The sequence below is a fragment of the Lytechinus pictus genome, chromosome 2, assembly GCF_037042905.1.
Source record: "Lytechinus pictus isolate F3 Inbred chromosome 2, Lp3.0, whole genome shotgun sequence".
Taxonomy (NCBI): domain Eukaryota; kingdom Metazoa; phylum Echinodermata; class Echinoidea; order Temnopleuroida; family Toxopneustidae; genus Lytechinus; species Lytechinus pictus.
Genome location: NC_087246.1, coordinates 36,746,580 through 36,773,085, shown reverse-complemented (window position 1 = coordinate 36,773,085; position 26,506 = coordinate 36,746,580). Strand labels below are relative to the sequence as shown.

The 26,506-nt window shown below is 36.1% G+C and overlaps 1 protein-coding gene across 2 annotated transcripts in view; it reads left to right on the top strand.

Annotated features, from left to right (window-relative positions):
- The first annotated feature begins 11,839 nt into the window (after positions 1 to 11,839).
- The window catches only part of LOC129254298 (dynein axonemal heavy chain 5-like), an 85,724-nt gene continuing 71,057 nt past the window's right edge, over positions 11,840 to 26,506 (top strand). Inside the window, exons 1-12 of one of the 2 annotated variants that reach the window (XM_064115674.1) lie at positions 11,840 to 11,972; positions 12,916 to 13,003; positions 15,208 to 15,240; positions 16,594 to 16,751; positions 17,514 to 17,654; positions 18,515 to 18,730; positions 19,351 to 19,527; positions 20,068 to 20,184; positions 20,640 to 20,747; positions 22,568 to 22,877; positions 23,274 to 23,410; positions 24,049 to 24,134. In XM_064115674.1, the coding sequence (XP_063971744.1) occupies positions 11,901 to 11,972; positions 12,916 to 13,003; positions 15,208 to 15,240; positions 16,594 to 16,751; positions 17,514 to 17,654; positions 18,515 to 18,730; positions 19,351 to 19,527; positions 20,068 to 20,184; positions 20,640 to 20,747; positions 22,568 to 22,877; positions 23,274 to 23,410; positions 24,049 to 24,134 (1,643 nt within the window). In that variant the 5' untranslated portion in view covers positions 11,840 to 11,900. Of the gene's footprint in view, positions 11,973 to 12,915; positions 13,004 to 15,207; positions 15,241 to 16,593; positions 16,752 to 17,513; positions 17,655 to 18,514; positions 18,731 to 19,350; positions 19,528 to 20,067; positions 20,185 to 20,639; positions 20,748 to 22,567; positions 22,878 to 23,273; positions 23,411 to 24,048; positions 24,135 to 25,046; positions 25,086 to 26,506 lie in introns of those variants that run through there. The other variant, XM_064115675.1, reaches the window with a different exon arrangement.

Genomic DNA, 26,506 nt, shown 5'->3' with positions numbered 1-26,506 from the left:
CAGCTCAAAAGCCATTTTCCTATGCTTAATGAGCCGCCTATCCTGGGAAACCGCATCCAGGTTTTGTGAGACGGACCCAGGAGTTTCTGGGCTAAGCATACAGCTTTGCTCCTGCCCTACAGTATTGGGCAGGCTTAGAGGAAACTCCTCCAAGTCTTCACTTCCGGAGTCTCCGGAATGGCCTCCTGATGACATATGTATAAAGGCCATGGAACTGGTACTAAGGCGGCAGACAATAACGTCTACTGGATCCGCCTCCAGCTCTTTCTCTGACATATTCACCAAAGATTCACCGGCTTGTATACTCTGATTCAGAGTAACCGATGGAATTGATTCGAGAACTGTTGAGAGATCTATGAGATCACCAAGATCTGTATTGAGATCTATGAGGTCGTTCAGATCTGTATGGAGATCAATGAGCTCTCCAGGATCTGTATTGAGATCTATGGAATCTCCCAGATCTGTCTCGAGATCAATTAAGTCACCAGCAATCATCTGTTCTTCAGGATTGCCGGGGCTTGTGCACCATAATGATACTTCAGCCACAGCATCTATACCCTGTTGGTCGCTTACTGGTGTAGCCGGATCTATTCTTGACCCGGATTGGCCGATCTGTTCCTGGGTCGAGATTCGGCCATCATTCCCGACCCCACATCGTTTCCCTCGAGGTCAAGGAAAGAAACTGAGGGCATTTTATTCCTCAGTGAATGGTCTCCGGAAAGACGCGTCTTCATTGCCTCGATGGATTTGCATAGCTTGGCCACACTACTGGAGATCATATCCAGTTGGCCTTCATACCCATCCAGTCGTTCGACCAGATTCCCCATGCCGATGGGGTTGAACTGGTTGGTTCTTGTACCAGTAAATGTAGATTTTGGAAGGGCATTCCCTGTATTGCTCTGCGGACAGTTAGGAATTGGATGGACTTGGTTTACTATCCGCTTACAGGGATTATCTGCACTAGTTGCAGCCACTCTTGCAGGCTTGGTTCGGCCAAACACAGCATTATGGGAGTGCTGGGCCCAACGGATGGCCTCAGCTGCCGATTCCACCGACTTGGGTCGGTGATTCAGGGCTTGGTACCCCGCATGGTGATCATATGCACCTTGGCACATGCGAAGTACCAGCTGCTGCTGGAGAAAACTCTCCGGACTACCCGGGAATGCGCGAACTGCAAGATCTTGAAGGCGATCCACCCATTCCTCCAAAGACTCACTGGCCTCCTGTTTGGCAGCCATAAATTCCAATTGGGAGGACTCGGGTAGTTCTGAAAAGTTGAACCGAGCAGCCATCTTCCGGATAACCACAGTGAAATCCATAGCTGGATTCTGTGCAGCCAATCTATCATAATAAGCAAGAGCTTTGCCCTCAAGGCACCAACAAAGATAGGCCAAGCTTTCCTGGCCATCCCATTCTTGGTCTGCTGCCAGAAGTGAGAACTTCCGAAAGAATGGATCCCATTTTGTATTACCGTCAAAAGAAAGGCCTTTTGGCAATTCCTGAAAGAATATGCCTGCCCGTGAGCGAACTCTAGCACTTGCTGGTTGGGGCATGTGCCCAAAGACTGGGGCATTTGGAGGCACCGCTCGAATATCAGGATAAGGCGGTGTATGCCCCGGGTTAACATAGTGAGGAAGATCAGGCCTCTCATTTTGAGGAACTGATGAACTCTGCGTGGATCCGAGGTTGTCATCTGAAAAGGGATTGTCCCGCCTCAGGAAGGAGCTCAGCGTTGCGCTGGCCCGTAAAGCATCACCAGCCATAGCACTGTTAAAACTTGATAACCTACTACCTCTAGTATGATTAGGAGGTGAGTGTAAGTCAAATGGAAGTGCCTGCTGATTAGAGGATCCACTAGGAGTATTAGCTACCACCGGATCTAATTCCGGGATAGTTTGAAACCCTGTCGAACTTTCAGCCGGTTTAAGCAGAGTGGCTCCGCTCTTAGCTGTGGTCGGCACAGCGGGAATGGAAAAATCCAATCTTTCCACCTGGACATTTCCCAGGCTTGGCAAAGACGCGAATAGGTCTGGAGTTATTACCCCATCATGCGTCCGGGTTTCCGCAATGACCGCGAGACCCGCTGTAGTCATACCGGGCACGGTCGCTAGCTCCAAAAGAGAGCACGAATTAATTGGTATATGGCCCGATTCAGCCATTTTGTGGGTTACTGCAAAGCCCACAGAATTTACCCAAAGAAAATCAATTAACAGTGACCACTATTGTTGGAGTAGAAGGTACACCAATGCTTGAATTACCTCCTGTCTATTAAGAACTCCAGCACGGTATGCTCGTAACAGAATCCTTAATATCCGTAACCTGCCCTGTATTTCAATCAGAAACTGTTGGTTAAGATTATCATTCATTTATTAAAACAATTAGATAAGTATGCAGGTTTAATTTGCTATCTATAAAATTCCAAACTTTAGTAAGTTAATCGGGTTCAAATACCCGATGATAAATAACCTGTTGTCAAGCCACAAACAGAAGGCTCAACCGTGAATGAGTTATCCCTCTGATATACAAAAACTTCTGATTAAATTCCCCAAAATTATTAATCAGCAAATTTAATATATCCAGTTAATAATCCCAAAGTCTTGGGCTTAGACTAGTAAATTGTAATGTAAAATATTAATCCCCAAAAGAAACTAGTTCAGCCCTGTAAATATTTTGTACCAGTAATTGAAGTAATATCCCAATTGATAAAACAATAATTATTTTAATTCACACCGGATAAATAATTGATCCGATTATAAATCCCCAAGCCTAAATCAAGGCTAACACTGGCCTGATTTTATTTTCAGCTTGCCAGTTGAATTAAATGTCGCTAAACACGTAGGTAAGTTTGACGTGATTCTGATCAGAATATTTTTATTTTATTTAAGTGACGATTGCACGACGCAGCTTTGCACAAAACAAGCCGACGCGCAACTTCCATAAGTTAGTTTTCACCCAAGCATACACACAATCACCTTTAATAAAACACACCACAAAATAATAGTTGAGCCTAAATAAAAACTAACACCCTAATTAGAATCTAACTAGACCCAGATCTAATTATTCCAAAGAATAACTGTCAAAATACTGACAAAGATTCACTGCTAGACTTCAGCAGTAGGCTGCTCCTGGTCACACCGTCCGACGGGAACACAACCTATAACTTTAGCCACCGAAAAATAATCAGTGAAACAACGATAACTCTGCCGGCCTCAGTCCAGTCTAAACCACTTCTGGGTCCCACCCATCGGAAGTAATTCACACCACTGCCAGGCCACAGAGCCACGCTAGAAACACTGATAATTCCTTCCGAAAAAGGCAATGTCAATATTCTATAAATAATTCCCCAGTTTTACCAGATCTAAATGTAAGTTAGACCAGAGTCTATAACTTTTATTTTATTTAAATAATGATTAATAAAGTCTGAAACCAAGACTACACAAACACACTAGTCCAATCACTCCGCAAACACACTTTAAACAATTTAAGTATCCCAAATATTAGACCTTAAAAACCCTAAACAGTTCCAAAATTTATTATTTAGATCCCGATTAATAATGATCAAAGTCTGTGGTGAAGACTAAGCCCCAAAAATCTTGATAACCGATTCCGATAATATCGGTCTAACCTGAACTAATTCAAGTCACCGCAATAAGACCTAAAATTACAAAAAACAATATTAATTTCCAAGATTGTCTTTCAAAATGTTTAAGTTGATGACGATAGTAATTAGACGATAGTCACCCCCTCCCCTCTCCTAAATTGAAAGGAGATATCCGCGGTCAAAAAACAATCACACACATCCACGAAACAACCACCACAAAATCCACTAAAATCACTGCAATCTTCAATAAAATTTCACTAAATACTAAGGCTCAATAAAATCTAGATTCGAAACTGTAAGATTAGAAACAAAACAATATCAATCACCAGAAAAGAATCTAAAAATAAAAACTTCAAAACTTACTCTAAAAACCACCCGAGAGGTCTTCAATGCCGGCAAGTCCGGATGCCCTCGGTTGAACGGCCCGCGCGGATCCCTACCGCACGGCGCAATCCTCCCTGTCTCCGGCCTACTTGCGGTGATGCAGTGAAGCACTCAAAACCCAATGTGGGTCCCCGAAAATGATTGCAAAATTACGGTTTGTCCATGACGCCAATAAAGCAGCTGGGGTCAGTAAATGAACACCACTGCTCGATGATTATAATAATTAATAGAAATGGGGTTGACAGGCTTACCTTGCAGTGGAAACAGGAATTCAAAGGAGAGTTTCCTAACGTCTGTTCCGTCTGTTGCAAGCCAATAAAGTCAAATTCACCGCAGCATGGTTGCTGACGTCACAGTTAGACATTTGGGGGTGGGGTAGGGAAATACGTCGCTACTACAAAAATATTAGATTCAACAATAAAGTTTGTTTCTCTTGACTCGCAGAACATTGCTTGGGTGATTTAAAGTCTGGGGTGGTATTCTGAAAATTGTCTTACATGTAAATATTCTTGTAACTTTTCTTGTAACTCAGTAAGATAACAGCTCGCTAAAATTGTCTCAAATCGGTATTCTGAAAATTGTCTTATCTCTGTAAGGACGTGCCCTATTTTATCTCTGACACGCCCAATATTTTATCATCAACCAATCCGAATGAATTCTTTATATGCTTAGGTCAACCAATAGAAGCGTCTCTTCTGAAAAATAATTTGAGCGCGTTGTTGATAAGAGGCGTAATTTCCTTGCGCCCCCGACGCTTATGCTTGTGCGCTTCTGTGCTAAAAATACTTGTGGCTCTTCTCAAAGACATGTGTTTTCTCTGGAAAGATTCTCGAATACCAATTTTTAATTGCTGAAAAGTCTACCAATCTGTCTTTATAATGTCTTTGGAATGTCTCCTTTTGTAGAACATGATGTTCTTACGGGATGTAGCAAGAAATTATTATTGCAGACGGACAAATATCGCATGCAACATTAAGTTACAATAGCCCCATTATTCCCCATACCTCTTGTTAATTTTCTTCTATTTTCCAAGGAAGTTAACAGTATGCAAAGATAAGAGAGTTTTCAGAATGCCTTTTATCTCGATAGGTTATCTTGTGCACATAAATATTTATGCGCCGTTTTTAACTTACGCATAATTCTAGCTCTGACATCATACGCGAAAGTTCCAAGAAAATTTACAAGAAAAGATACAAGAATTTACAGAATACAGATTTTATTGCAACTCTGAAGATACAAGAATATTTCTCTTAAGACAATTTTCAGAATACACCCCCTGGTGTTGGCCTTGGTGTTGATGTTGAAATTTGGATTGCTTCCCCCAGCTCCAAAACTTATTCAGAGTTTGTAAAACTGATCCAGATCACTATTGACATAACAAAAACTAGTGAGTCACTTTTCGGGACCATCTTCATTTTATGTTTGGTGTTATAATCGTGTAAAAATTGACCTAACATCAACACCAAAAGGTCAACACTGAACTTGATTATATTACCCATTGTACGACTGCTAGGTCTATTTGTAGTGTGTTTTTGTTTGTACTACACGAAGGGCTATCCAGATGAGTGCCTCAGCCTGGGGTTATGCCTGGGTGTCCAGAGCTTTACCATACAATTGGATTTTCTTGAGGCAGGGGTACCACAATAATACCTCAAAACACCCCCAAATTAATAAAAAAGGAAATCATGCACCAAACTCAATTCTACTGATGTTTGTCCACAGACTCTCTATCATCAATAAGTAGTAATTCAGGAGCTTGACCCTGAAAAAAAAAGGAAAATAGAGTCTGCTCTCTCCCGTTCAAAATTGCACACGAAATGGCAAACCGGTACCGATGGGCCCATGGGCGCATGCACAAATTCTGCACAAAGATGGGCGCATGCACAAATTCTAACTGAAGTTAGCGATCAAAAGATCTGCCTGTGGCCGCAGCAGCTCTCCCTTTTGTTCGCCTGATATTAGTCCATTTCAAAATTACGACAATTCGAAGTAATTTTTATATGGATTGAAGTTAGCGACCAAAAACATGCAAACAAACGGGTGAGCTGCCGCAGGCAGATCTTTTGATTGCTAACTTCAGTAGTTCGCCATTTTGTGTGCAATTTTGAATGGGAGAGAATGGACGCCAAATCATTTTCTGTTTGTGTTGTGCACATAAAATGCATTGAGAAACATCAGATAAATTTGGAAATGTCACAACTTGTTTTATTTACATTCCATTGTGATGTTTAATATATTTAATAGCATAGTGCTTGTTTGATACTTAAAAAAAAGACTTTGATAGGATGGACCTCCCCATTTACTGTAGGTTAAGGGGCAAAAGCAACAAACAATAAAAAAAACAACAATAAATTGGATACAAATAAAGCAGTACCGTATTTCAAACTTTAGCTTAGTTTTGCCTCTTCTATCTCTACTCATATTATTCTACTGAGCTACTCATAAAGTTATGCATACTACTAGTACATGTACTTGTACCACATACATGTAAAAATACAAAGTAGTATGCAAAGGAGAGAACAAAAACAAAAAAACCCATACAGCACAGTGCACTCCAATTTCAGTACATATAAATTCCATTTTCTCATCCCAAATTATTGTGAGTCAGTAGAGACCCTCTTATGAAATAGAAAAAATTGAACAAATCTTAAATGTACGGTAATAGAAAGTGTGTGACATAATGTTGACTCCTCACTTGCATGATAATACATGTACTTGTATGTGCCTGTTTATCATCTCACTGTTTTGTAAATATTAAAGAAAAAAATTAAAATGCCTTTAAAGTTAATTTTTTGTAACATTTTAGTGTTATTTTTGTTTGATTTTTTTTGGGTAATACATGTATATAGTATCATTCATTTCAAACCAACATTCTGATTGAATGGACTTCACAAATATACTTTTTGAATATTTAAGATTGTTGCTTTTTAGACATATATGACAAAAGAAAAGGAAACTAGAATTTTAATTTGTCATGAGGACGAATTAGGTGATCTGTCTCTGATTCTCATGATCACGAATACAATCACCTTGTTTATCCAGATTAATATTCTGATCATTATGATGAAAACTGAACTTTTATTATGAAACGAATGTGTTGAATACTTGGGAAAATGGGAAATGAGAAAGTTATGTGAAAAATTTTCTATATACATGTATGATACATGTTTTATGAAAAAAGGGATTTCAATCTCTTTTGTTGTGCAATATTTTCATTTTATACCTTGTAATGGTCATAAAAGACCATACATCCGAAATGGTGAAAAGAAAAAAAAAAAAAGAAAAAAGTTCACCCTTGGACTCGAACCGGTGCACCTACATGTATGACCTCTTGAGATGTAAGTCTGATGCCTTATCGATTGAGGCAATAATTCAGAAAGAGTTTGACCTCAGCTACAAAATATCGAAAATTGGGCGAAAATCAACTAATATTTACACAGTAAGAGTCAAATAAATTTGCATAATTACAATGACGTCAGAACACATAAAATTACAATTTTGGGTTCTGACGCCATTTTGATGACGTCATGACATTATGGAGGGTCAACTGAGATATTGAATCATATCTACGGTTCATACTCTTTCCGAATATGAAATAAAAATTGGGGGTCAAGTGACCTTCTGAGGAGCTATAATAAAGTAAGGAAATTTTTGCAATTTTTTTAAATGCTTACAATGACCTGAAACGTACTCTACTACTTTACTACAGTTTGAGCATTCTGAAATTTTGACGCATGCGTATGCATGTCATGACCTTTGATGATATGAACAGTTGACCCTTGTAAATATGAAAAATACTTGACCTACATGTATGAATGATTTTTAATTGTTTATAATATTAATGTTCATTATTGTAAATAGTATAAATGTAAAGTTATCTGTAAGACACTCCACCACATTCTTTATTCATATTATTATAGGTATTAGTTCTAGTGATTGTATTATATATATTATTTTATTGTTTATGAAAAATTGAATCACTTCTTTAAATTAAAGCAGGCTCATGAACAATTTAACTTTCACTTGTTGTACATTCACAATGCAAAGTATTGCCACCGTTCACTGCCACAAAATCTATTCTAGAGATGTACATCTCGTTTTTGGTGAATATTTGTTTAAAGCTTGATTTCGAGTATCTCCTAAGCCCTCTAACAATACCCCCAAACACAAAGACTTCGCTTTAAGAAAAGAATTGAATTGCAGGACAGACAATCTGTAGTTCTCTACTGACAACTGAATGAGGTTAACATTTAATCTGAAACTGGTAGATTTTTATTTAGTTAAGCTCTTGTAGAGTCATCGTGCTCTCTATTCTTTATCACAAGATCTGTGGAGTGCTTGCTGATGAGGTACATGTAATCAAATATCTTTCAATTTGTGCATCACGTAGCATCATGTCAATAGCAACAAAGGTCTGTTTTGCTTGAGGATGCCAATGAAAACGAGGTTTGAAAACAGAGGATTTGGAAATCATGAAAATAAGAAGAGCCATGGTACCAGATATATGATTTTCTTTGCCCCATTTAATGCCTGAAAAATCCCAGTACATAACACTTGTGATTTTGTTTCCCTAAGGAAAGCCATAAAGAGTCAGAGAATGCCGGATGGCAGCTGGTACTCTTACAAATTTGCTAAAAATATCTTAAGACATACACTTACATGTACAGTTGATATAAATGAGGTACATGTAGATTTTGATAATTTCAATGATGTGATTTTAAATGGATTGTAATTGCATCATATGGCGGACGATGTGTGTTTGAAACTGCAATGATCGCCTTGATTTAGTTTAATGGGAATGTACCCAAATGAAACATATTTGGTGAAATGTATGGATGAGTAACAGTATTGCAAGTAAACATTAAAAGTAAAGCATTACCAGTACTTAGCTTAGGTTTTGGATCATTGCTTCATCGGACTCTGCTTTACTTTTCACTTGAAGATGTGTGTTTTAAACCTGAGGGTGCATATTCTCGTTGGATAATGAGTTTAAGTTTGTTAATTTGGTTAGGAAAGTAGATTGATTTTGAACCCCAACTCATTCATAGGTTTACAATGTAAATGGCTAGACCCTATTGAGTATAGCCTACTTTTTGAACAATTGGAATATCAATTACTCAAAACAAGTTGATGCCTTGATTTTATCAAGGGTAGCTTACTGAAATATACATGTAGCCTTTGTTACCACATCAACCACATGAGCCTTAGTTTATATTAAAGCTTAAAGCTTGTTGGTGCTAGGCAACGCACCCAATCACTAAAGCATGCCAGAGCAAACACAATGGGTCCATTATTGATATTAACTGTGCAGCATTGGTATCAATGCATAGTAAGGTCGTTCGTGCATAGAGTACCTTTTCAGTATTGACAATTTGAGGGCTCTGAAAAAAATGCAATTTACGATATTAATTTACACTGCCTAGCGCATGAATTACTAAAGATGGGTCTGTGCATTTTACGGTGGGTATCTTTACAAAATATTGCAGGTGTGAATATAACATACAATATGTTTGAAGCTTCATGGAATCTCTTGTCTTGCTCAAAATAAAATGACAGATGCTGAAGTTTTGTTTAAATAATTTGAAATGATTTTGTTATTGCTGCGTCTCATAGACATTGTTCTAACACATGTAGCTTCTCCCCCCTCTGTTGCGAAGGAAATTGGTTTTACCCGAGAGAAATGGGTTTTGTTTTTATGATGCATTTCACTCTGATCAGTTCTTGTACCATATATATACAGGAAATTACACTCTCATTCATCTAGCCGTACTGTATACAGGGAAATATGAATTATGCCCTGAGGAATATTACTGGGATTTATCAATTTAGAATATATTTCTGATTCGAGAAGAGATTATATTTTGGAAATATTCTGATGCAATTTGTAATTTATCTTGTATATGATGGATAGTCATGCTGAAGAAGCATTTAGGCACTTCGCTGGAAAAACAAAGGTATCGTAAGTCTGTTGGAATTTTATAAAATGAAGTCTGCCGACTCTTGTTTACTTAAGTACATGATGACAGTGTACGTAACTATCACCATAACCACCAGTAATTAAGTGCAATTCTTGATCACATGGATTTGTGAGTAAGCAATTAATTTGCTTAAAGCAGAAATATTCAATTTAAAATTATAGTGAGCTTGTTATTGAATCATAAATCATTCATATCGTCTTTGATGTAAATTTAAGGTATGAGATAATGCAAATTGGTGATACAAAAATGTACTAATAGAAAAAAAAATTGTATAAAACTATGTCTCTAAAATTTTGAACAACCTTTCATTTTACAGTAAAAAAGTACAATGGCTGTTTCAAAACCAGTTCCTTACCTGATCGATGCTGAATTCATCCTGTCCTAGTGCTTTGTTTCTTCTTTTATTCAAATGTACTCTTTCTAATTTTATGTTTCGGGGTAATTTTAGATAATATATCAGTTTGTGTGTTTTATGTTCTAACTGGTTGCCACTATTATTGTGTATTTGTATGTTTTTAATTGGGAATACATGTACATGTACAGTGTGTACATGTTAGTATACGTGTATGAATTGAATTGAAAAAAAAAATACCAGGGGGTTAATATGGAACCATGGATTCTATTTCCGCACAGTATAACATGATTGAACTCACTCTGTTATGATTACAAGACCTAATTTATAGCATTCTTTGAAACACACCTCACTGGAAACCTTATTTCAACAGTTACATGTACAATTTACTTCTAAATCTGATAAGAAATTGATCTAATTTAAACAGTTGGGTGCATACAGATACAGTTAGCATGACTAAGCATTTATTGTTGATTACTACAGTGTATTATTTTGCCCAACTTTTATTCATCTTCAGTGATATTATTTTACCCATCAAAGCATCTATTTTTGCCCAGCCAGTACTTTGACGACCAGTCATAGACAAAGATTTTATAGATGATATAACCAGTCATATATTTTTGAAGTACTTGTTTGAGGGGTCATCATAAAAATGATTTGTATTCATTTATTTCATAAACAGACAATGCTTTGCCTTGAAAATAAAAAAGGGGATAAATATTGGTGAATATCCATGAAAGATTTCAAAAGTTATTAGAATTTTAATTTCTTTATTGTTGACTTCACATGCAAGCAGTTTCACATCACATGTATAATTAATTTAAAAAAATAAATGAAATGCCATTTTTTTAGTTTTAACTTTTTTATTGTACCTTTAGTATTTCAACAGACAAATTATTTCACACCCGTTTCTGTAAGAAGAAAATGTGTTGTCATCATGAACCATTAAAATAATTGAAAGTTATGCATTTTATATTACAAACATATATGTAGGGCAACTGTTCGTAGGACATCACAAATAAAATACTTAAAATTCTTATAACTTCCTTTATAATTCGTTAATGTTAATGTGAACTTCCACTTTAACAAGACACATTTGTTTTGGTGTTACTTATAAAGCATACTGTATGTAGATGTTGACAGTTGGTACATACATGTTTACGTACCTTTTAAATGTACAACTTTAACTATTTTCTCGAATATTGGTATTTCGTATATTTGTACAATTCTGTGCATTTATATCTTTTGACATTTCATGTCGAGGATTCAGACCGTATGCAAATTTTGTTTTCAAAGCACACAGTGAATTGGTTTAGAAATTGACAACATCGAAAAACTATTTTCGAAAATGAATATAACAATGTAAGGAATTTACTATCAGCGCCATGTTTTTATTTCAAATTGGTACTTTTGAGGGTTGATTTTCATAAATTGAGTACATTGTAAATAATCAACTCGTTAAGATAGTTCATGATTATAATAACATGGTATTCATTTCTTTTTTTTTCAATGAATATTGCAGCAAAAACTGAAAGAAGAGCGTGAAGCAAAGAGGGCTCAACTCGACGTTCGTCATGAATTTATCATGGAAGCCGTGGCGGATTCCCTCCATCTGGAGAGGGGCGATGTGGAGGATGCCATATTAGAAGGCAATAATGTAAGTTGCTATGGTTACTAGTATAAACATAGGAAGTAATCTGTGTCTGGTACTGTGTGGTAAAGTGCCTTCACTGTGAGACTATGCTGACAACATATTGAAAGTCTGAAACTGGCAGATCTACAGTATACAATATTCCCTGTATTTAAAGGTCAAGTCCACCCCAAAAAAATGTTGATTTGAATAAATAGAGAAAAATCTAACAGGCATAACGCTGAAAACTTCATCAAAATCGGATGGAAAATACAGTAAGAAAGTTATGACATTTTAAATTTTCGCATATTTTTCTCAAAACAGTTATGTGCACAACTCGGTGATATGCAAATGCGAGTCTATGATGCCCATCACTCACTATTTCTTTTGTTTTTATTGTTTGAATTATACAATATTTCAATTTATACAGAATTGACAATAATAATGTAAAACTTGAGTGAACTACATAATGTTAAACAATGTTAATTCCACAAGTTCAGGGAGGAATAAAGTTCGATTTCAAATGCCATGTGTGAGAAAATTTGAATATTTCATATTTCAGATAATAAAATACAAAAGAAATATCGAGTGCGTGATGTCATCAGTCCCCTCATTTGCATACTGGCCAGGATGTGCATATAAGTTATAACTGTTGTGAGAAATTAAGCGAAACATTAAAATGTCATGACTTTCTCATTTTACATCCGATTTTTATAAAATTTTCAGTGTTATGATTGTTGGATTTTTCTCTTTTTATTCAAATAAACTTTTTGTTGGGTGGACTTGTCCTTTAATTAATAAAGTGTCTATATTTTGCAGACTGAAGAGATTTCTTCTTATGATGGTTTCGAGTGTAATTGATTACCTTTCCTACATGTGTATTTTCATTTGTTCTATATTCCTCCCCTCATTTTTTTATACTAATTAAATCTCATTTTGGTTTTTATCTGTATTCATTTTTTTTACATAGATTGAGAAGATGAACAAATTCTTTGATTCTGAGACTGGTGTCAGTACACATCTCATGTTCTTCTATCAAGAGCCCGATTCTGGGGAAAGTGAGTATAGTTCCAGAATAAACGACTTCACTCTTATCATGAATTGCATGTTTTACCACATTGAGCAGGTGTAGAGAGGGAAGGGGACGTCAATACCAGTGTCTTGCTAGATCAATAATGTCCTTGCACAAGACTACCCTCCCCCAAAAAAATAAACCAATAAGAATACACCATTCACAAAGGCTAAGAAGATGTTTGAAGAGATGACTGAACAACATTAAAAATAAAAGAATATCAAATGCCTGCCTGTTGTATCTTGTTCCCATGAATTGTCTAAAATACATGTTCTTTATGTACAATGACCAAAATGTAGTAAAAAAAAAACTTTTGGCAATGATGACGATAATAGTTGCCATAGTGTTCAAGTTCCCATAATCATAAATTCTTTGGGCTTTCTTTTAAAAGTTGTTGATAAGAATGATAGAAGCTTAAAAAGGGGAAGGTAATTGAAAGGCAAGTCCACTCCAATAAAATGTCATCTGAATAAAAAGAGATAAATAAAACTTGACTAATGTTGAAAAATTCATCAAAACAATTGTAGTATGAGGAAATTATCATATTAAAAGTTTCACTTATTTTACACAAAGCGGTTACGTATTTACAACCAATTGATGTGCAATTATGACATACACTTGTTTGTTTGTGTAGAGGGTTGGACGTACATATTTTACGGAATTGCCCTTTTAAATCCAATTTTTATGAAATTTTTTTAGCAAGCAGTATGCTTATTTGATTTTGTCTTTTTATTCAAATCAACTTTTTGTTGAGGAACTTGCCAGGTACATGTATGCAGTGTTTAGAACTTTGTATCAACGGCTAAAACATGTGAATAAGGCGTATTATGATCATTATTGATATATTTATTGAAAAATACTGTTGATTGCTATACTGAAGACAGGTGGGAAGCATTCTATTGGTTAGAACTTCATTCTGTTTTTTATATAATGCACGTCTAGGGACATACTTAGCAAGTGCTATGCACTATAAACACACTGAACATATTCATTATTATTATTATAAAATACCATGTGCATGGATGTAGGTGGAATGCAATTAAAACCAAACTATGTAGTCTCCAGGTTTTCAATCAACACGATTCGTAATTTATTTCCAAGGCAGCTGCACCAGGGCTGCTTTTATGTGGTGATGCACATTCTTTTAAGACATGAATGATTGTGCAATCCTGTCTACCACTTTACATTAATGTGCTATTTTTATATAAAACCAAAAAGAGGAAAATGGATCGTCTGATGTATGCAACACCACCTGTCTCATAGATTGTAAATGCATTGAAATGATTGCAGGAAGAAGTTTGTTGCTTGAAGGATTTTTCATCTTCCGTTGCTTCAAGTCTCATTATTAAGTGGTTAATATGTGAGAGGAAGACGAGAGGAAAAATAACACATGAAGTTTGGGGCAAATTTTCTTCTGAAATACCAGAAAGAGCCTTGGAAAATTTAAAATAGAGCCCCTGAAATGTTCATACTTGTCGGTTCAAGTTTGATATGTAATACAGTGTAGCAAATTTTGGCCGGTGAGCTAAACAAAAGTAGCCCCGGAATTTTTTTTTTTTATTATCAATTTTTTCAACTGAGGGGTACATTTCATTTGTATGAGCTTTTGTTAATGGTTCAGGGATTCAACAGAAGATTTTTTTGTGTTCATCCTAATAGCAAGTCCATATTTTTAATCAACAATGTTGGGCCGGGACAAAAACTTCATACAGAACTGAAGAAAAAAATGGGCACACCAATATGGTAGATTTTTTCAGAGCAATATAGAAAATGGGGGAGAGAATCATTGAATTCTGTGTCTTCTGCCTGCATGTTATGACAAGTTTTTACACACTTTTGTATTAAAGTCAGTCAGGCACCACAGATAAGAAAGATCTATTAAAACAAATGCTGGATAGCAGGTGCATGTACATGTATGTATGTACTGGATTGTTTGTATTTTGAGAATTATGATTTTTCTCAATCCTTTGTGTTTTTACCTTGATATACATGTAATTCCTCTACTTTGTCAATGACATTCCTCTAAAGTTATTTTATGTATTTATATACCCAAATACATGCAATTATGATTTTAGGATGATATTTATAAAAAAATGATCAGTTAAAAGTTTTATACATGCACAAAAAAAGTCAGTAAAAAAAGAGGCATCATTATCAAAATGTTATTATGTTTGTTTTTGTTTTTTTTAGATGGAAAACATGCTTGGATGCAGGATAGTGCGGGTGAGTACAAGAAATTATAATGATGGATGAATAAAATCAATAATTCATTAATACCATTTAATATCAGTAGGTGACTGCAGGTGTTGACATGTACAGCTCCTGTTATTGACAGTGATTTTTATTCAATAAAAAAATGCTCATGTTTGTGACAATCTGGAAAACATTCTTTGATGACAACCGTTGGCAATCAATAAATGTATTTTTGCAGGTGTTGGCATTAGCTCTCATTTATTGAAATTTCTGTCTGTATTATTTTTCTCTTGACTACATATTTACGCGAGTTCTTTCACTTTTAGGAGAGTGGGTGTATAATTGATTTGAATGTGAGATGGATATTTGATAGAGTATTATGCTAGATTTATCTTTGATGAAGTTTTTGTCATGGTCTTCCACCCCCACACGAACAATAAGTCACCTGGGAAGGTTCTCTGTAAAGAGCCAAAATAGTAATTTTGTCTTCATAAAGTAAGAATGAGAAAATTAGTTAATGTGAAAGAGTTATTTTGCTTCATCATACTGTCAAAATTTGAAGTTGTTAAGTTAATAGATAGAAGGCATCACAGGCCTAATTCATTTCCCATAGACTCGTGTGTTAAAGTGGCACTTAAAAAGAATTCATAAAAAATAAGGAGGAATTAGAGGGTTGAATGTTTACTACCAGTGGATAGGATAAATGTCTGACATTCCATATCTGACTGGAAAAGGGTACCTCGACCTGCTCATTTAAAAAATAAATCAGCATTTATGAAGATTACACCTGACGGGATCAAATTCATCACTTGAGAGAGTAAAATGGCCCTAATTCTTCCGCAAGTAAAAAAATAGTTCCAAAGTAGTGATATATCTTTCCAATTTGGAAAAGGAAGTTCAGTAGGTACCCTCCCTAGAATCAGTGTTAGATTGTCAATCATATTCATTCATTTTTGTCAATCAGCAATATCAAATTTAAAAATTGAGCTATGGGTTGGCTCGAATGAATATCTTTTGCCTGCCAGTTGTAGTTAGGCCCGTGTGACCAGAAAATGAGATACAAGACTATTTTTTTCCTGACTGCTTTAGAAGTTTACTGAGAAAATACAGTGTGCACAGTTCATTCTTGAGTGATCCTCAAACTCCAAACCTCTGGTCACAAGGCCTGCAGCAAAGCAGAATTAAGATTTTATTTTTCCTGGCAATTTGCTGAACTACAAATGAAACGATTTCACCTCCTGGAAATTTTGAATTTAGTGCAAAACTTGATTTATTAGAAAAATTGCATCATTGTCGGATCATGTATTGGGCGACTGACTTGAGTATTCATCTAGATTTGAATCACTCTAAACCATGCATATTTTCCTGAATGTTTTCTTCCAGGTGAGCCAATGAGACTAGGTCCGCAAGGAACAAAGGCAAAGAACAATAAACCTAGGGTGTATGTAACTGATGGTACTGACATGCCTCTTAATGGAGTCTGTGTGTTCTTCCTCAGGGCCAATACTACCAAACCGGTCAACGAAGAAACCATTCATAAAGTATGCATCAATTCTTTTATGTCCTACATAAAGTAGTTAGTTAAAAGTAGTTTGAAATTGGTGAGACCACGGACATAGCTACCCTGTATAAAAATAACTAAATGAATAATTAATTGATTGAATGAATGAGTAAATAAATGAATGATTAATATAAATGAATGATTCAATAACTTGATAAATTGATGAATGAATTGATAAATAATCAATAATAAATAAATAAATAATTGAATAAGTTATTGAATAAATAGATAATACATACGTACATGTACATAGATTTTTTTTTTCCCCTCGTGTCAGAGGTTTTTATTCATTCAATAGCCAAGTTAACATGTATTAACATCCGAGATGTCGTCTAAAAGAATTTCATATTTAAACACATGCCATATAGAATAATTGTTGTATGGTTTACCTTGAAAATAATTAATCATATACATCAAATAGATTGCATATTGAGCATACACAAGCACTGTATTTATATATGTTGCTTGTTCATGTGTGAAATCAAAACCAACTATTAATAATTTTTCGTTTAATATAATTTTTTCTTTAAACATTAAATTAATCAAATCCACAATAGGTTTCCAGAAAAGCTTTACGCTTGGGCATTCTAAAACAAAATGAATAAAAGATTCTGTTGTTTTACAGAAAATACATAAGTTGTCTGTTACGATTTTCCACCTCCACATGTACATGTACATAGATAGATAGATAAATAAATAGATTAAAACATGATAATAACTGACCGTATTATTTCCTATTTAGGAGCTGATTTTCACTTCTCTGGATACCAATGGTGTTGGTTTACTGAATGCTGTTGAGAAGTACCTGGCTGAAATCATCATACCATTCCTCCGTACCAACACCAACGGATGGGGGCAGCTAGGTACCCCTGCCAATCAACAGGTGGGTCATATGAGAGCTGCCGTGGTCACCTAACCCATAGGCCTCCATTGCGACATAGGGTTGAAATCAAACTGTGGTCTTAAATTGTGGTTTAACTATCGATAGCCATTGTGACATAAACATCGAACAGTAGAGGTTCAGGTGATCTTTGTAGGTTTGCATGGTGGAGTCTGTAACATGGAGAAGGTTTGCGGTTCACCATGTGTAATATGAAGAAGGGAAGGAAATACAGGCAGAAAGGTTGAAATGGAAAGACGAGATAAAATGAACGGAGAAAATTAGAAGTATTCTTTTCTTGAAAATGAGTGAAGTCCTGAAAAGGACTGTAAACCAGATGAGATGAGCTGAATATGGCTTGAGTAGAGGTTCAATTTATCAGCTAATTCGACACTCAAATTATTGTTAAATGTCTGGGAATGATGAAGAAGATGATTGTCTTCACCATTGTAGAAATAGGAAAGAGCAGAGTAACCACAATAGATTTGCAGTGTCAACAAAATTTGAGTTCAGTTAACCATGGTCTAAGTTAAACCCGGCTTTAGAATACGGCCATAGAGCTAGTTTCTCATTATCCCGAATAATAGCAATTACAATAGGAGTGTGGTTTTAAAGAGAAAAAATCTAATGAACAGAAAGATGCCATTCCTGGTATAAGTATGGGGTGCCGTTCCTGAATAATTGCTGTTTAACTTGATCTAATCATTGCACACATTAACTTGGCAATGCAATGAAAGCAACAAAATCATTGTTACAAAATGACAATTGGCCAATTTTTGGTAGATTTGTTCATGTTTCATTAATTTTGACTCGTGAAATGTACCCCAAATGTGCATTTCCCACCTCTTTGTAATGGCTTGCAGTCACGTCAGGATTTCTTGCTGAGCCTGGAGGCTTTCGTCTCCATCCTGGGCGGAGCCAAGGACTCATTGGGAGAGCGCATGGATCTCAAGAAGTGTGAGACCTACGATGTCTCCAAGCTTACCAAGGCTTCTGATTACATCGCTGTGGCCAACAGCACCCACGACCTAGAGAAGGTGGAGGAGATCATGGCCGGGTGGATCAAACAAATTGAACAGGTTGGTATAGCTCTTTTTACAGAGAAATAATTGCCCATATACGGTACCGCAATGAAGATGATAATGATATTGCACATTTTGATAATGCCAACATTAACCATAGTGCTCAAGATGCTCCCATATTAACTTTATTGTATAGAGTACCTAAAGTGTGACGTCACAATGTCATGACCACGAACCATAAACAGAGTCATAGCTGAGGATCGTCTATACACATTTGTGTTTGCAAAAAATGGTGATGTGTTTTGTCCCTGGCTGTTACCAACTGCAGTTTTCATAGGTTTCCCCAAAGATGAAAGTGAAAAGCAAAAATGAATTAAGACAGTAAAGTTGGTATCAATTTTTAATGTCATTTTAGTGATCAAAATGATGTTGATCGAATAGCTTTTTGCTGCAATGACTTTGGCTCGTCTGAAAAATAGGTTGCAAGCGATGAAATTCCAATAGCAGCCATTTTCTCCTATGAGAAACATGCGCAATATAGAGCGATCATTTCTTTAGAACCAGGCCGCCGTGACACCATGGCAACTGACATCATCACTTTGGTACTCTATAGCTTTCATATGTCATTTGCGAAAACCTGATAGAAAATTTCTATAACATTCAAATGTCACAATTAGGTGCTAGCAGAAAGCGAACAAATGAGGAAGGAGGCAGACAACATTGGTCCGCGGGCTGAGCTGGATCATTGGAAGAAGCGCATGTCTCGTTTCAACTATCTCCTAGAGCAGATCAAAGGCCCTGAGGTCAAGGCTGTCCTGGGTGTCTTACAAGCTGCCAAGTCAAGAACTCTCAAGGTAGGTGGACTATGTGCACATGTGGTCTAGTGGTTCTAACTCTCTTCTTTTTATTAGTGGGTCGTGGTTCCAAATCCCAGCCATGGCACGTTTCCTTACCCACATTGTGCTGCATTCAACCCTGGCGGGTTGAATTGGTACCCGACAGGATTAATTCTGTGAATGCAGAATGCACTGAGTGCTAGAAATGGCCAGCTCGGGCTAGAACAACGGGTAATGATAATAGTTCACCTACATGTAAGATAGACAGTGCTATGTAAATACCTATTATTGTATCAAGTGGACTTTACTCCCTTTAAAGGAGAACAAGTTAGTGTATGTGAAAGCAGGAAAATCAAAGCATAAGACCAATGAAAGTTTGAGGAAGATTGGTCAAACAATAAGAAAATGATGAGCATTTGAATATTGGGATTGCTAATGCCATGTAGATCCTCCAATTGGCAATGCGACCAAGATCTGTGATGTCATGCAGGTACAACTCTCCCTTTTGGACACTGGACTAACTATATATGTGTGCACTTTTTCTTTTACTCCCTTCAGCAAAAATGGATGGAGCTTGATCGTCGTATCACGGATGCTGCAAATGAAGCCAAGGATAATGTCAAGTTTCTCTACACCTTGGATAAGTTTTGTGACCCCTTGTATAACAGCGACCCAGTAAGTACATGGACACCACTTTAGGAGCCTGAAACTTCAATGAATATGTGATATTTGTTTTGTGTAGTATACCCACAGTTGTATGTTCCAACAAACTAATGTCAGACATTATTACTTCGAACAAATTTTCCCACCTGTATGTGCTGCTAATGCACAGAGTTTTCTAAAATATGATCTAAAAATAGGTCTTATGTGGTTACACAGAAATTTGGTTTCCACTCGTTACAAATAATCAGAAATATATGACTAAAAACCAACTGTACTCACAAATGTAGCTGAACAAACTACAAAATTACCAATATGATGAACAATTATTGATTAACAAATTACTTGATAATCAAATCATACAGAATATTCAAAATCGTTCGTATCTACATCAACCATGATATGATATGATGCTTAGATTTTTTTTTCCAGAAGATTTAATATATTTGATGTATTCATTTTTTTTACAGGTTGGTATGGTAGAGACGATTCCTGGTTTAATCAACGCCATTCGTATGATTCATAGTATCTCCAGATACTACAACACATCAGAAAGAATGACATCGCTCTTTGTCAAGGTTTGCTTTCAAAATTATACACTGTATCCAGACATGGCTAACATTCCCTTTTTAGAGTACATGTATTTGTTCCTCTTTTTTGCTATGAATACACCAATACTTTTTTGTATGATTTGTTACTTTTTTTTTTTTAAATTTCCGATCATGGAGTATGTATTATACACAGCGCGTGACACTAGCGCCGATCTGACGGTCCCAGACCAGTAAAAATCACTGTCGGGCCGGTTACTTGTTGCATGAAAAGAACAAGTAAATTCTTGCCTACGAGCACATGTTTAAAAGGGTGAATTATCAAGTTTTCAAGTAGGATCATTTCACATGTTTTTTCACCGATCTCACTACAACAGGTTGGTGATTATTGCATTGAGACAAATTTTTAAAAATACTCTGTTTTGTCCAAAAAATACTTTTTTTTCTTCAAAGAATACTTTTGTTGTTGTAGAAGGTTGGCATGTCTGTCAGTATCTATCTATTATAATATATATTGAAAAGATTGTATGTTTGAATCGATATATCTGACATATATTCAGTGATAAAACATTAACCATGTCGGCTTCAAAATACTGGAATGACTTGCCACTTACAATTACTTCATCAGTAACTGCATGTCTTTTCAGAAGGCATTTATAACCTTACTCACTTGCAGTTTGTAGTTTGAAGATATCACGATTGTAAATAATTTTGATCCATTGTAATCTCTTCTGGCCTTATGGGAACAGCGTAGTATACAATAGTGATCATTATAGTAGAGTACCGAAGCGATGGCGTCAATTTTTGTTGTTGAATTTCTGTGTTTTTTTTTATACCATACCTCTGCGAGGCATGATGAAAAACATCCACAACCCAAATTTGATGGGAATTGGTCCATGGGGGCCCCAAGGTATGACCTTATGAATAAATAATTAGCATCACTGAAGTCAGTGTATTGTTGTTATGAACCACATCAATATATACATTGATTTCAGTGGGGCTAATTATGTATTCATGAGGTCATACCTTGGGGTCCCATGGACCGATTCCCACCAAATTGGGTTGTGGAGGTATTTCATCATGCTCAACCGAAATACGGTATCAAAAACGGTAAAATACCAAAAAAAGAAAATTGATGATGTCACACTTTGGTACTCTAAATTAACTAAGTGAAAATTGTCAAGATTTCAATATATTGGCCCTGTGTAGAAAGAGTTGCATTTAAACACAACTCAAAAAGTGTCAAGCGCAGTCCAAATACTCTCATTTCATCTAATGAAAGTCAAGTTGCATTTGATTTTTGGAGTTGCGTTTTAGTGCTGGGCAACATTTCAATATTATCAAAATTATGTGATACTGAGAAAATTTGTATTTGATAATGGTTTCTATATTATGTTTATATATCACGGTGACAAGATATGACCAAAATATTTTTGATTATGAAAAGTTAGTCACTATTTATTGACCAAAAAAGCAGGCACTCTGTATTGCTTTAAACCAACTCAGGACTTTGTAAGTTGATTCCCAAATGCCCGCTTTTAATGCACATGCACTGATGAAAGCCTTACTTTCATTTCTCCCTTCCCTGCTCTCATGGTACTGAAGCTCATAAAGAACACATATAATGAAGTTTCAGAGCTGGCGATACATCGTGTTATCGGCGATATTTTTCTGCCGATAATCGACTAACATTGAAATCAAATATTGACCAGCACTATTGCTTTTCATCGCAACTCTTTTTACTATTGGACCCAGCAAACAGCTGTTTTGAAAGGACAGTCACCCATTATATGTTATAAAACTTCTCTGTTGATCATCACCACATTTTCTCCACCTGCTAATCCCCACAGGTTACCAATCAGATGATCACATCTTGCAAGTCGTACATCACCGACGCAGGCACGGCAACCATCTGGGAGCAACCGCGAGAAGAGCTGATCCCCAAGCTCAAGAACTGTATCACCTTGAATCACGAGTACCAGGCCTGTTTTCAGAAGACCAAGCAGAAGCTGGAGAGCATGCCCAAGGAGCGCCAGTTTGAGTTCTCTGAGATGTACATCTTTGGCAAGTTTGACACCTTCGAGCGCCGCCTGGTCAAGATCATTGATATGTTTGATATCATCGAACGCTACTCCCATCTAGCTGATTCTCGTATTGAAGGTGAGTGCATCGTGGATTTACTCACGGACCTCATCCAAGAGCATCCCTGAAGTGCCCCGAAAATTTCATGGAAATACTAGAACAGAACCTTACAATATCCATCCATGCCAAGTATCCCTATTAAATAGGACTTTACCTATTTGGGGGAAAAGAAAATTGCCATTGTGTGTTCCTAATTCTGTGAAAAAAAATTGTAGTCTTGAATGGGAAATGTTCCTATTTCTGGAAATTTCTTCATAATTGTTTGTGTTTCTTTGCTGTCAGGGTTGGCAGGTTTGAATAATATCCATAAATTTCATGCAGCATATGACATGATACTAATGCCGTGGTACTAATATGTGCCTCCCGCATCCAGATGTAGACCAGTTTTGTGAGTTTTATTATTTTTCATTTCAGGTATGGATTCCCTGGCCAACCGATTCACCGTGGTGTACACGTCCATGAAGAAGAAACCTTATGATCCGTTAGACCAGAGGAAAGCGGAGTTTGATTCGGACTATTCTGATTTCAAGAGATCCGTCAATGACCTCCTGGTAAGACCCTTCATTTTGGCCTTTCCTAACAATGATGTACTGAATTAGACATACAGTGTAAATGCCAGTTGTGGTGACGATTTAAAAATATGTTTGAACAGATTCCTATAAAATGATGATCCAAGTGTTTGTATGTATGAATGAAAAATATGTGCAAAATTATTCTGGTGGAAAATGCATAATTGCTAAGGGAATTAGGAAAATTAGCATGACATTTCTTGTTGGTTTTGGGTCTATTTCCAAGCAATGATAATAATACACTGTCCCACATGTACTAGTATTTGTCTGTGTTGGCATTCTTCAGCCCTTGAATTTGCTATGAGTGCTACAGATTTGTGAAATTTTGACATTAGAGTGAGCAACAGAACATACAGATGCCATGGCTACTAAGAACAATAAGAATAATGAAAACATATTACCCATTCCAGAGGAAGACCAGTTTCTGTTTAATTTCATTTTGAATAAAACCTAAATTTACAAGCAAATATCGTTTGATTTGGGCTTCGTGACTGAATTTTATGATTGATTTTGCGATTGGTTGTTTAATGTCATCAGTGTAATCAATCACAACTCAAAATCCATTTTGAAGGTGTGTGTTACGAGGCATGTGATTAAAGTTCTTTTTTTTTCCCCTACAGGTATCGGTCAAGAATTTCATGGATAATATGTTGGACAAGATCTACAATGTACCCAGGGCACTCTTGACTCTACGCAAGTTTGAAAGGTAGTATGATATATAGTTTTTTAAAGGAATGTTAAGGTGGCATAAACAAATATATATGTTCAGGATATTACTTATCTACGCTAGTGAGTGGGATGATCATGAATGATGAATAAGTTTCGTTTCCCTTTTGTTGCTTTATTTGTGAAAAGAGGTGAACTTTTAGTATTTTGATGTCTAGTTTTCTTTTTCTGACGAAGTATCAAAATTCTCATGGATGCTTTTAAAGACCTTGGGTGTGTTTCCCCGAAAGTTTAGTTTGACGTAAAGTCAGGCTATGTGCCCAAGCACAGAATGTAAATGATTACGCAGTGGCACCCCTTCAGATAAATGGGCACTTTTGATTGGTTGGAAATGAAGTTGCATTTGATTGCAACTATTTCTGCAATGGCCCTGATCATTGTCTAATCATTGTGATGTGTTAGGTGTTGGCTACTTGGGGATTTAAATGCAAATTTGATCTCTCTTAGCGCTTAGTGAAATGGTCCTCCTGCAGGTTTAACAAACGCTTTTATATTCTATCCATCTGTTGGTACGTGTACAGTATTTACCTAAACTCTACTTACTCAACACTAATAAATGATATGTATCTAATCAAGTTGCTCTCTAAATTAACAAGAGAAAAATAATTTTATAGAAAATTAAATACATCAGCAGGTTTTTTTTCCATGAGGTGTCCATAACTTGCAAGTGACTTTATGCATGACTGGTGACTCTTTCTTGTGGTAATATATCCCTACCATGCTTATGTAGCTAGTTTAGCTCCTATATTAAGAACATGTTCCAGTCTCACATAAAGTCATGTGTAACTTTACAAACAGCATTATGGGTGGTGTCTCTTAAAGCACTTATCAAGCAATGTTTAGAATTGTGTTATAAAACTCCCTTTTTGCACATTTTTTTCATAAGATATTTACTAATATTGGAATTTGATGACCAAAGAAGGTTCCCAAGGTAAGGAGAAGTGTGCCAATGTCTTGATTGTTGCTTGGAATGGATAAATATTGGGTTCTTCTACTCAGAGAGTGTTTGGTATGGCATGAAAAACTGTTGAAAGGAAAACTTTCATTCAATTTCCAATTTTCAGTTTAATTTTCAATTCAATTTTATTCTATATTACAGTAGTAACATCAACAGGTATAAATATGATAATCAAAATACAATAATAATGCAATGATACATAAATAAAATTTGCATAATTAAATATAACAACCTGAGCCTGTGTTAAAAAAAACCCCACTTTATAAGGATATAGCATGCACTAATTGTCATGCTTAATAATAATATACTCTTTAGCATTTGTAAAGCAAGATTTATGTAGTTTCCAATACAAAAGCATGCTATATATTACCCTTGCTTTAGCTATACTAGGAACCACTGACCTCTTTGTTTATAAGATAAGCATTCGTATTGCATTTTATAACTTTGTGACATCTTAGAGACTGTCAGTTTTTCATGTCATATCTGAATGGATCCTGACTCTGGTTTCTTGGGTTTGCGAGTGCAGTGAAACGTGGTGGTTTAAAAGAAACACATTAAATTCAGTATGTGGGACTGGGTTTAGTGCAGTGTTGAAAGCAAGACTGGCGGCATCGATGTTGGGCAATATTGGTCCCCAATATCCATTAGATTGTAGAATTCAGTCATGAGATGTGATTTTTCTGCAAATCCTCTTCTGTATCATGTTTGTGCTCATGAATTCATATCAAATTCATGTTTGATTTATTTTCTTCATCCACTGCTATTTTATGGTTGATTGTTTGCACTACTCTATTATGTTCGTACATGTATTACATGTTTAATAGGAAGCTTTTGGTTACACCATATTTTACCTTTTGTTTAATTAAAAAAATAAAGAAATATCTGTAATAAATTTAGAAGTATTTGTTATCTCATCTCTCCAGAAATGCTGACTACCAGTACCAGCAAAATAACATGCTTATTGTGAAGAAAGGAACCACCCTTACAAAATGAGGGCAAATACTCTACTACCACATGAGACAAGCCTTTGGCAATTTTTATTCTTTCCTAGTTTGCACAGATCCACACATGTTCATTTTAAATAGCCTTATTTTGTTGATTTTTTTATCCTTTTGAAAAGAACTGTTTATGGTATCTTGGAAATTGTTGTATTGGGATTGCTTCTTGCCATCATCACATTTCAGAGTCCGTATGTCCCACTTTGTGAGGTTGGACGTTTCTTTTCCTTAATGGCACTCCTCCATACTGTCCTGTCATTTGGGTCAATGTGGGTAATGTTATTTTTTTCTATCTTCTTTGATGGTTTCACCCCATGTCTTGTGAGGTCTCCCATGTGAATTTCTCCCAGCAACTGAGAAATTTAGTATTCTTTGGAGCCAGTGGATCTCTTCTCC